This window comes from Manihot esculenta, chromosome 12 (genome assembly GCF_001659605.2).
Source record: "Manihot esculenta cultivar AM560-2 chromosome 12, M.esculenta_v8, whole genome shotgun sequence".
Taxonomy (NCBI): Eukaryota; Viridiplantae; Streptophyta; class Magnoliopsida; order Malpighiales; family Euphorbiaceae; genus Manihot; species Manihot esculenta.
This window is the reverse complement of record NC_035172.2, coordinates 4,734,663-4,747,497: the sequence shown is the minus strand read 5'-3', so window position 1 is coordinate 4,747,497 and position 12,835 is coordinate 4,734,663. Positions and strand designations below refer to the sequence as shown.

Below are 12,835 nucleotides of genomic sequence, written 5' to 3'. Positions count from 1 at the left end.
TATTAAATATTAATATAATATATTAAATATTATATTATAAAAATAAAAAATAAAAATAATAAAAATAATGGTTACAAATAAAAAAAATCTAACTAATAAGAATTATTATAAAAAATAATTAATTATTTGGACATATACTACTATGAGAGAATTTTGCAAAAAATTTATTCAGAGTTCTGTAACTGATATTATTTAATTTTAATACTATATTAAAAATAATAAAATATATTATTATAATTTAATACATTATAAAAAAATAATTTTTTTTTATTATTATAAATAAATATTATTAAATTAATATAATAATATATATTTTAATAAACACTGGTAGAAAATTTAACCGCCATAATATACCATACCCCTTATTTGATAAATATTTTTTCTTCACCCAATTTCCTAAATATATTTTTTAAAAAACTAAAAAGCTAAAAACCCCGCAAAGTGTAGCCTTCCATATGGCTGACAAACAAAACCTCAAATATTTATACATTTGTTTGATTTTAAAAGAAAAAACATTTGCTTTAAATAAAAAAATTTCCATTATGTTTTCATTGGTAATCATGAATTATAATTAGAACAATTTTTAGTCCTTGAACCAAAAGAACGACATACCTAATGAAGCACACTGAAGTGAAAAGTCAATGCCGACAATATTTAAAGCAAAACAGTGAAATTATGTGAATAAGAAAAAGTAACAAGTTGACACTAACGGCCCTTAACCAGAATGTGCATCATTTGAATAGGCTTCGATTGGGCATCAAATCACATTCTAAAACTCGAAGGAACCAAAACTAAATAACCCAAACAGTGGGCAGCAAAACTTGACAAACTTGATATTTATGCAGCACCTGCACCCTTGCCCTTCTTCCTCTGGATCTTCTTCATATAGAACTCCAGCTCCTTACCTTCCAATATGTACCTAATAACAGGAATCATCGTAAATGAATCTAAGACCCTGAAAATTTTTTTTCCAAAAAAATGCAACTTTTCCATCTATTTAAACTCACCCGTCAGCTCTGCCACACTGACCAGGACGGGATGAGATGCAGGCTAACAATCTACCACCACCAAACTGCTCTTCTATATGGGAATCAAGCTTACGGTCTTTCTGGCGTTTCTCAAGCTTCCTTTGAACATGGTTGCTTTTCTTGGTTTCCTCTGCAGTAGCAGTGGCAGTAGCACCTTCTCCTTCCTGTTACCCAAAAACATGGACGTTATTTAATTTCCAGTCACATAAAGGCTAGAGAACTCGGAGAATAGTCATAAAGTTTCCAATTGAAATACAATAACTTATGACTCATTTATTCTGTGTAGGGTGAGATCACATAAATTGAAATGACGTTCACAGTTAATGATGAACATACTCCTATTCAGAGCGACACTGTAGCATTGATAAGCCAGTGAATAAATGTATGACATACATCTCAAACGAGATCCATATCTAGGAAACCCAAATAGAATAGCAAGGGGAAATGCACAACCCTCAATATTACCAACTTTTTCACTCAGATCAATTGTGACAAGAAGATACTATTATAAAGTATACCAGATTTGAGTTACGGATATGAGCTTTCTTAAATACTCCAAGAGATTTGAACAGTCAAATGGGCTACTGATAGCACTTAAATCTTCAATAGGTTCAGTTCCTCCTCAAGAGCACACCAGCAATAACAAATTTGTACATAACAATGAATTTATTCTCGACGCTTATCTAAACAACCAACAAAAGCATCGACCAAAACAAAACCTACTAAGATATTCTTCAGAAACAATATCAAATATAAAAACAACGTTGTTCTCAAAGTGAAATCACCTCAGAAGTTTCCTTCTTCACAGCAGTCTTCTTCTTCCTGCCAATGTCAACACCATAGTGCTGAAGATACCATTGTTTAAATGGAGCAGCATCAACTTGAACAATTGCACTCTTCACCAAAGTTTGTGTCCTAACAAGCTCATTGTTTGAGGCATTGTAAACCACATCAAGAATACGAGTCTTGCGGGTGACAGCCTCACTACCCCAAGAATAATTTCCTGTGTCCAATCTCAGGGCTCTCCACTTAACATTGCCTCCTCTAACTCGAATTCTCCTTACTGTCTTGTTGCTTGATAGCTTAGTATTTGCAGGCTGACGACCAAGCTCATACCTTAACACATCAGCCAAAAAGAACAGTGCAATCACATCTCAGAATGCTGAACGAATAAATAGAAAACATGATCCATGCCCCTTTTTCAAAAAAGTTACTCTTAAACCATATTTTTTTTTAAGTAAGGGCCAAATATAATTTTAGTTGTATGGCAAATCACAATTTTTAGTGTGGTTGAAAAGACACAAAAAAGAAGACCGCTTATAACGGAAGTGGAAAAAATCAATTGAAAGAGACAGTTCGAAATCTAATTAGTAGCAGGAAAAGCTCAGTATGAAAATATACAGCATTTCATGGAATATCAATCCAATCAAACTGAATAGATAGCTGAATGCCAACAGCCAAAGACAAAAGCATCCACAATTATAATCCAGATCAAGTTCAGTATGAGGACATACTTTCTCTTCTTCCTCCAAGCCTTCTTCTTGCCACCAGTGGCACGTCTCTTGTGCATGGAGTCCCTGGAGATACCTGAATGAACACCATTACAATCGATTTCGAAGATCAGAGAGAGGAGAGAAAGCGAAATCAAGGAGTAATCATGGAGATCAGAAAGGAAGGTTACCCATCTTGGCTGCGCCGTAGAGTGCTACACTTCCTCTCGCTGAGCTGCTCCTAAAAACCCTAAATCGTTTATTATACTTATTTATATTATTGCGTCACTATTGTGCCCTTCTCGAAGTCCGAATTTACTATCATGTCCTTCGACATTTGTCACAATATTTATTTTCCCCTTAAATTTTATAAAAAAATAAAATATGGTGAAATTCTAGATTTTAAAAAATATAACATAAATTATTAGACAATTTATAATATAATTCTCAATATTTAACAAAATTTATAATTTAATGTCTAGTATTTTAATACCAAATAATTTAATTTTTAAAATTTCATTAATAAAGTAATATTTTTATTAAAATATATTATTTAATTATTTAAATTTTATTATTTATAATAATTTAATATATTTAATTTTAATAATTTATAATAATTTAATATTTATAATTTTAATATTTATATCAATTTAATCCCTTTAATTTAAATTGACTTTATTAATTTATAATTGACTGAGAGTAAAATTTTAAATTATTAATAAAATAAAATTTTAAAAATTAAATTATTTACTTTTAAAAATACATGGATTAAATTATGAATTTTGATAACTTTCAATACTGTAAATTACCCTAAATTATTTAAGCTCTATTTAATGTAGAAGCTTAAATTTTACATTTTTCATAATTATAACTTGATTTTTTTAATTTTTAACAATAAAATTATTTTTTTAATTTTATTATAATTATAACAAAACACTTAAATTAATTTTAAGCAAAACTACAGGAATAAATTACTATTTAGGAGATCTAACAAGAGAAAAATTATGTAGTATGAAGGGTTAATGGAGTTTTTAATCAAAATAAATTTAAATCCTTAGTTATAATTACAATAAAATTATAAATAATTTTGTAGTTTAAAATTAAAAGTGGGTCTATAATTATAAAGAAATAAAAAATTTAAAATTTTTAAAAGATCATTATTTAAAAGTGTAAGTAAAATAGTGTTTTAATACAAAATAACATAAATGATAAATAAACTAACATATATATACAAATATTAAATTATTATTTAAATTTTTAACCAACCATCAATATTTTAACAATAATAATCATACATGATCTAAAAATTCTAATTCAGGTCGTCACGTAATTTTCTTTCAATAATTTAAATGTGCTGCGGAGTGTCATCGAAATTTAAGATACCACCAAATTTTGTTCATACAATTTAAGGGTGCAAATAACATATACATTTATTTTTCCTTTTTAGAGATTTATAGAGATATACTTAAATATTATTCCTACTATCCAATTATTTTGAAAAACTCAATAAGATGTGTTTAAAATTTGATATTATTAAACATTTCAATCACTTTATATATTTTTTAAAATATATTACACCATTTTATTAATCAAATTTTAAATAAATAATTATTTAGTTCCACAATATTTTCATTATTAGTACTTGCAATTTTATTTATTTTAAAAATATATTAAAATATCAGACTATTACAAAAAGTAGTTTGTCATTTCTTAAGTATTAACCGTTAAAAGGCAAAAGGCTATTAAATTTTTTAAAAATATTAAACAAATCCTTTAAATTTTGAACATAGTTGAAATAAAACCTTTTAAACAAATCAACCAAGGTATAGAAAAAAAAAGGAGAGAGATCAAATCTAGAAAAAAGTTTAATTTTTTGAATATGAAATTTATAGAAAAAAACATAAAGTCATATAAATGAGTAAAAAGAAATGGAGATTAAAGGATATTAATTTGAAGTAATTACTTATTCAATGTAGTTTAAAATTAAAATGTTTATTTGTTCCCAAATTACTTCATTTAATCTAAGTTTTAAAAACAAATATTTTTTTAATTTTTAAATTTAAATGACTTAATAAAAGTTTTAGTCTTTTCTAATTTATATAGTCCCCTTTTGAAACAATTTATTTAAAAAAATAATTTTTACATTATTTTGTTTCTTTTAAAATGTTTTTTATATTAAAAAAATAAAAAAATTAAGGAATAAATAGAGTTAAAAGTTTTCAAAATTCAATTATACTTCTACGTTCCATTAGCGTATAATACTTGAGGAAACCTTTTATAGTTTCTATTTTTGATAATTTTGATATAATTTTTTATAATAAAGATAATAAATTTTGTGGTGATATGTAATTGACAATGTTTTTCTATAATTTTTTATTGAAATTAATGACAAAAATGGAGTCAAAATTGTGACACTTAGCATATATAGAATTTTGGAATTTAGAGAAGAATAACAAAATTAGAAATTTTGAGTTTGAGTTAAATTATGTTAATTATTAAAAATTTAAATTAAGTTATAAAATATCAAATATTGTAAATTTAAATAATTATACCAATTTTTAACAATGACAATTTTTAATTTTTAATAGATAATTTCTTAGATTTGAACATTTCCTCAATCATTTTTAAACTCTGAAAAACTTGTTCAGAGAAAAGAAATATCAACTTCTCTAACTGGACAAACGTTAAAAAAGAAAACGGTAAAAATGTTAAACTTATCTAAATAAAAAATATTAAATTTATTTTTTCAGTTAAATTTTCTTCTAAATTATTATTAAAGAAAAAAAAAGACTATCCTTCTCTTATTATTAAAAAATAAAAAACCAAATAAAAGTAAAAACTAACTCACTGATAAATTTAAACTAAAATTTGACATTTTAAACATTTAGCCGATAAGAAATCATGTCTTCCATTGGAGGTTGCGTCCTCATCCTTGCAAACTACATGCAAAAGTTTACGACTTCTCCAAAACAGAAAATTGTCGAGCAACAATCCTGTAACATAAATAGCTAACTAAATAACCTTAAATGGATGAGAATGGCATGCAAGCCTCGCAAATTTCTTATGTTGTTACCCATTCACCCAACTCTTTGTTAGAAGAATAAGAATCCATTACAAGTTCCAATACCACAATATCAATTTGAGAGTTCTCCACTGCATAAAGCAAAGCCACAGAAAATCCTAAAAGTAAATAAATAATTAAAAAAAAAAAAAAAAAGAACTAGGAAACAGCTCCTAAGCGTAGCAGTTGATCATCCACTTCTTCATTATGCGTTGCTGTCCATGCTCATTGGCTCAGCCTGCTCAGCTTTCAGATTTCTGTAGATAAAAAAACAAATTAGCACACCAGTACAAATGCAACGATATTAAAACCGCTAATAAAACAATCCTATGACCCAGAGATTTCCCGCCCATACTATCCGGCCAGAGATTTGCAAGTCCTTTATAAACAAGAACTGAATACTTACATTATTGTCCAGAGGGGCAAGCTTATCCATCTTCGCAAACATGTTGCCATAAAACTTGGCTTCTTTCTTGTTATATTCTCTCATCTTCTCCTTCAAAGTTTTATACTCTAGCCTGACCTCCCTGGTTTTGCCATGTAAGTTCAAAAGATTAAATATACCTTCGACATAATCTAGAATTCAATTATTTGTATCAAACACCCAAAACACATTATTCCATGATTCAGATCAATAAATAACTATTAAGAAGCACTGACAAAAATGCCATACCTATTCTCTGGGTCAATTTCAAGGGCTTTTTTAATATCAAGCTCAGCCTCATCTAAATCTACCAACTGGATATACGCCTGAGCTCTCCTGTAAAGAGCCTTTACATTTCTGCTATCCATCTCTAACACCTGCACATTACCAATAACATTTTATTCCTGTGCTACCGCATAGAGCCATTAAATAACAAGGTACAAAAATAATCTCAGTTCTCACCTTAGTGCACAGCTTTTCTGCTTGTTTGTACTCTTTCAATTTTAACTTGCATGCAGCATTATTCAGGTTACAAGCAATCTTTAATGCTTTGGCCTGCTTTTTTTCCTCATCACTGAAAGAAGAATCATATTCTATGTATTTGACCGCCTGTTATAATGGCAAAAGGAAAAATATTTAATGAACTATGACAAACCAGATCTACGGGAGTGTCGAGATGGAATGCACATGCAAATATTACCTTCTCATATCTTTTCGATGCCAAAGCATATTTGCCAGCTTTGAATAAAGCATTGCCTTCTTCCTTCTTCTTACCTGCAGCTTCAATCTTCTCTTGGGTGTTCATGTCCCATGACTCCTTTTCTTTGACAAAAGACACCAGCTCAACCTCATAGTATACAGTTGAATTGGGAGGAACAACAGCCAACTCCTGCTTTAATTCAGATGAACCAAATGCATGCTCTGGTGCAATTGTTAACTGTGCCACCTCACCCTTCTTCATTGACATCACAGCTTTATCAAGCCCCCCAATTACTTGCTCTGCCAAGATATGAAAAATAAGGAATGTTAAGAAAATATTCAACAACCACTAAAAGAAAGGGAAACACAAATAGAAATCCTATCGTTTACCTTCATCTGTCTTGAACTCAAATAGATCATCCTCACTATCATGGCCCTTCTTCAGAAATACTGTACCATCTTGCAACTTCCCAATTAATTTTACTGCAAGATGCAAAGCAGTATAACCCGTTAGATACTTCAACTCTGCAAGTAAAAGCAGATTTCCATTTACGCAACTCAACACTAACATTTGACAACAGCTCCATCATTTGGACGCTCATATCCCTCGCCTTCCTTCAGGATTTTCTTAATAACCTTCTTGTCATCAGTCACCTCTGACACAGTCTTCCACGAAATCAACTCCAGAGTTATTTGCAGTGTGGCATTGGGTGGAACAGCAACTTCATTGCCAGTTGCGCGTTTACCCTTCTCCCCAAACCCATCTGAATTAAACAAATGGACAATAACAAATGAGAAGAATAATATGAACATTGTTGCTTAAATAGAACTAACTGCAAAACAAGATACATTACATTGTGGCTTCACTGTTAGAAGAACCTTCTCCCCCTTCTTCATTGTCTTGACAGCCTTTGACAGAGCAGGACAAAAATGACCTGCATATAGATGAAAAGCATTTTAAAAATCTCCAAGAACTTGAGTCGTAACACCATCATCAGATGAGACCACGTGATACTAACCCTCGTTGACAGTAAACTCTACTCCATCAGATTTGGCAACAACCGTTCCATCCTCAAGCTGAGCTTCATATTTGACTACGTTAAAAATAAGCAAGGAATGTAGTTAATATACTAGCTTTATGAGGTTATAATCAACATTGCCAACAAAAGTAAAGGATGCAAGTCAAGGAACTAAAATACCTAAAACTTCATCAAGGTCCTTGGGATTCTCCCATTTCTCTCCTTCAGCAAGAATCTTCTTAAATATACCACCATCCTTGCATATATCCTTGACACTAGTCCAAGACAGCAATTCAACATCAAACTGAAGTGTGGCATTGGGAGGAATGGTAGGTGATGACCCAGAAGCACCATAAGCGAGCTCAGGAGGAATGGTGAAAATGGCATTTTCGCCTTTCTTCATTGTTTTAATACCTTCGTCCCATCCTTTAATCACTTTGCCTGCAATGGAAGGAGAACAAAAATTTAAAATCATTCTCCACCATAATTAGGATCAGTAGTCTTTGTCATTCTATCATCTCCATACAACCGGAAGGGGAAAAAAATATAATATCATTCTTAATTACATAAAAGAAACAATATATAAATAATTCTCATTGACCCCATTTCAAACCGAAAATGGAGAGAGGAAAATGACAATCAACATATCGTTCCTGCATCCCACGCATCATGTTATTTGAGAAATCACTGGGAGATAATTTTCTATATACATTAAATTTAAACCTTCAATTTGAGTATGTATTTGCTCCCCCACATTATAACTACCACTTCCAAATGAATTCATCTTAAATTATGTCCAACCTCGCAGTTGTCTGGGTACCCACCTTAAAATTGAAAAAAAAAAAAAAAAAAAAAAAAAGCCACCTTTGACCCGTCTTTGTCATTCTCCATTATCCTTTCAGTATGCACCGAGTCCTTCCAGGCTCTCTTCAAATAGTTATTAGTGAATGAATTTATATAAATGCCAAAAGAGCCCAACACATAGCACTTTTGCTCTTAAGGCATCCAAGATCTAGATGCATTCATGCATTTTCATGCCCAAATGATGTAACAATGGAAACAGAGCAACACATTACTGATTAAATTGAAAAAGAAACAAAGTATTGCTCTATTCTACTTTTATATTTTTGAACAACTCTATCCCAATCATTGGACACAAAAGAGCAAGCACAACTCTTTCTTGCATTAACATAAAGACTTCAAAATATGGCAGCAACACAGCCCAATTGCATAAAGGCCTCAATCATCATATTGGCTGAGCTTTCTGACAACAACATGCCTTTAGTATTAATTCAGGCACCGGACTTTGAATGATTTGTTAACCAATATATATTTTCCCATCTTAGACATAAGCAGGGCCAAAATGAAAAGGGTCCAACAGAAAGAATACGTTTAAATATAGATATACTGGTTGGAAAGCTAAAATGCAAATGAAAATGAAAATGCCCATAAGCTGAACTATATTAGGACCATAATAAGTTATCCAGTCAGACTACACAAGAAACAAGCATTACACTAATAACTGACAATAAGTCTACAAACATCAACTTCGACATCACAGTGCGTCCTACTGATAACAATGAACTACAGGAGCTTCATTTTCTTTACAAATATCCATCCTTCTTTCGCAATTATTAAAAATTTCCGTCCTACGAAGAACTACGAAACAAATAGTTATAACAGCCCAAAGATCCAGATATACCCGAATGTTAAACCTTCTCACAAGAAGATAAAATTGCCTCACCTTGACCAAGCGTAAACTTAAATGGCGTCCCCCTAGCTCGACTGGAATCGAACTGAGCCCCATCCAGCAATGTCCCCGTGTAATGAACTGAAACACATCGAATCCTCCTCACAATCAAAGCAGAAAACACTCGGGAAAAAGAAATGGTTTTACATTTACAGATAATCAGCTAAAGTATTCAAGTAGTAAAACTGCAGCTACCTTCAACTTCATCGCCATTTTCAGGAGTGTCCCAACCTTCACCTTCCTTGAGAAGTTTCTTCTTCAATCCTTGTTTCCCAATCTCCTTCTCTTCGCCCACTTTCAAAATGGGGCCCTCGTCGGGAAGATCCATGTCCTCGTTCATCATCTCGTCTCCAGCTGGAAGATCGAAATCCTCTTCCATGTCGATTCTCGAGAAACAATCAAGAGAGATCTAAGTAGGTAGAAAGTTAGACAGCGAAGAGATTATGGAAGAATCTAGAGAGAGAATGAGCGAGTTCTGGTCTGAGGTAGAGAGTGAAAGAGAGAAGTCTTTATAGTGTGGGTAATAAGAGGGGAAGATTTTGGGTTCTAGAGAGTTCCACCAGGGTTAAAGGGTTTAGTGTTGTGCGAAGGGTCAGGATGCTTCCAGAGACACGAGCGCTATCGCGCGTGTTTTACTTCCGTCGATATTCGTGTGGAGGAAATACGTGATTGGGTGTTATCCCTGACTCAGCATTAGATTGTCATGCTGTGTTAGAAGTTTGGATATAACTGCATGTACTCCTGCTTGTGCATAATTCAATTCTTTTACCAATTAACTCTTTTACTTTTATTTCAAAGTTAAATAAGTTTTTTTTTTAATCAAACACTCTTTTATTAATCAAATCAAATTCAGAAAAAAATTTAATTTAATCAAATCAAATTCATAGTACAGCCAAATAATCAGATTTCTTTAAAATAGTCATCTTAAGATCTAAAATGCTAAAGTAAAAATATGAAAATACCATAGCATCTAAAATATTATATAAAATATTAAGAGTTATATATCAAGTAATGGAATTAGCATATAATCTAACTATCCTGTAAAGACAATAAGCGGCTAGATTAGATTGTCGCATAATCCAAAATGAAAACCGAAATGACTCAAAATCCAAAATGAAAACCGAAACGACTCTTGAGTTAATAAAGTTCTACAATCATTTATAATTTGCTTAAATTCTAACCAGTCCTTATGAGCTGAAAAAATAACATCCACAATAATTTTTGTACTAGACTCCGCTACACATTTGTGATAGGATTATTCTAGATTAAAAAAAAGACTCTAAGAGTTAAGACTTCTGTAAATTTAATGGGAATAATAAACTCACAGAAATCGGTCAGACCCATAAGAAAAAAGCCTCTAGCATCCCTAATAACTGCAGCATAAGTTGAGCATAAGTTGAACAACCACTGTAAATATGAATATTAGCATCAACATTATATTTTAGCGTATCTTGTATAGGAGGATTCCGATTCTTAGTGATGGTACCCTATCAGTATGCGCTTCTAATTCCTGAGAGTGCACATTTTTCCAATCACCTAAAATTTGAAGGCCCGATGATACAACCTCATAAGCACTAGATGTCTTATTATGTAATTAATTCCGTCAAGACCAAATACTCCAAAGAGCCGCACAAATTTTTTCCATAAGGTGCTAATCAATAGATTTTGAGAGATGGTACAAATAAGCCTTCACATTATCATACTTATTCAAACTAGCTGGTAACTCCAAAATATCCCAACATGTATGTGCATGAGGGCAATGAAGGAAAATATGTATTGAACTCTCATTTTCTATACAATAAAGGCAAGGCAGAGATATCGACAGATTCCTGTTGCAATTTGAGCTTTGTGGATAGGAAATCTCTAAGGAGTCTTTACATGAAATTTTTGAATTTTGGAGGCATGTGTAACTTTTAGAACTTACTCCAATCCCCACGTATGCCATGGGCAAGCAATCGAGTTATCAATAACTAAACTTAACACTATACTTCCCATAACTTGTAAAGTGCCAAATTAATCTATCATAATGAGTAAAAACACTTAACGAAATCTTACCAATTTAGTCAACATCACTAGAGACGAAAAGTTCTTCTATAAGGTCAAAATTATATTTTCTCACATTCTCCATAATCAAATCAGACACCATGAGATTCTTTATAACTTTAATACATGGATTTTCTAAATAAAAGTATCGATCGTCAATCAACTATGGGTCTTTTCAAACTCTTATGTCCTAACCGTTCCCTACACTCCATCTTAACCCTTTACTCAGCAAATCATGGGCCTGCAATAAGCTTTTCTAAATAAAACTAGGATTGCTCCCTTTTTCTACATGCAAAAAATCTTTCTCGAAAAAGATTTAGTTTTGAAAAATTCTTGTTCGAAAAATATTTAGTTTTGAAAATTCTACTAAGAAAAACATATGAATCGGAGATAAATCTCTAACCCTGCCAACCAAGTAACGCAAAATTAAAGTGGTGAAGATTTTGAAAACTCATCCCTCCATATTCTTTGTCAAGATTCATAGATTCCCACAATAACCGGTGTATACGCTTTTTGCTAACCTCCTTTATCTCCCACCAAAAGAAATTTATCATTTTTTGAAGCTCCTCACGCATCGAAATAGGGATGGTAAACATACTCATGCAGTATAAAGGAATAGCCTCTGCCATTGATTTTAAAAGAATCTCTTTACTTACATTAAATAGAAACCTACCTTACCAATTATTTAATTGTCTCCAAAACTTTTCATTGAGAAAAGAAAAAAACCTGCTTTTTATTTTATCATATAAGTGATGAAAGTCTTAAATATCTACCATGATTGAGAGAAAATATAACCTCTAACTCATCTTAAATCATAATTTTGAACTCGCCAGTGCCGTTGAGACTAAAGAAAATTCCATATTGATGAAAATTAATTGTTTGACTATACACGTGCTTATAAACATGCAAAATACGTTTGATAACCCTATTCTCAGTAATATTAGCTTTCAAAAAAAAACTACCAACTGCAAATAAAAAATGAAAAACACTCAGTTTACCTACAAATTTTTGCTCCATACACGTCACCTCTCAACTCGTGAGTCTTCAGCACATAAGTCAAATAGGTTATTATTCAATATAATATTATTTTTAATAATAACAATATAGTATTATTTTTTATAATAAAATATTATTTTTTATAATAAAATTTATTTTTATAATTTGAAAATTATTTATTATATTTATATATTTTTTAAAATTTTTATATTAATTAAAATATTAATTTTTTGATATTGTATTATAAAAAATATTATTTATTATTAATAATGATATTTTATTATGTTATCACTTATTTGACACTTGACAAAAGTGGATAGATTAA

At 30.9% G+C, this 12,835-nt stretch overlaps 2 protein-coding genes across 2 annotated transcripts; both read right to left on the bottom strand.

The window, feature by feature from the left end:
- Positions 1-631: 631 nt before the first annotated feature.
- Positions 632-2,823, bottom strand: LOC110628920 (40S ribosomal protein S8). Its single transcript, XM_021775754.2, has 5 exons — positions 2,710-2,823; positions 2,543-2,615; positions 1,814-2,144; positions 1,008-1,192; positions 632-919 (listed from the first exon to the last, which is right to left on the bottom strand). Exons 1-5 carry the CDS (start codon positions 2,711-2,713, stop codon positions 838-840), a joined length of 675 nt encoding a protein of 224 aa, XP_021631446.1. The 5' UTR covers positions 2,714-2,823; the 3' UTR covers positions 632-837.
- A 2,722-nt stretch (positions 2,824-5,545) lies between these two features.
- Positions 5,546-9,988, bottom strand: LOC110628515 (peptidyl-prolyl cis-trans isomerase FKBP62). Its single transcript, XM_021775209.2, has 12 exons — positions 9,667-9,988; positions 9,466-9,552; positions 7,902-8,162; positions 7,722-7,796; positions 7,557-7,637; positions 7,272-7,466; positions 7,093-7,185; positions 6,704-7,002; positions 6,466-6,612; positions 6,253-6,380; positions 5,986-6,106; positions 5,546-5,836 (listed from the first exon to the last, which is right to left on the bottom strand). Exons 1-12 carry the CDS (start codon positions 9,848-9,850, stop codon positions 5,822-5,824), a joined length of 1,686 nt encoding a protein of 561 aa, XP_021630901.1. The 5' UTR covers positions 9,851-9,988; the 3' UTR covers positions 5,546-5,821.
- Between the last annotated feature and the right edge of the window lie 2,847 nt (positions 9,989-12,835).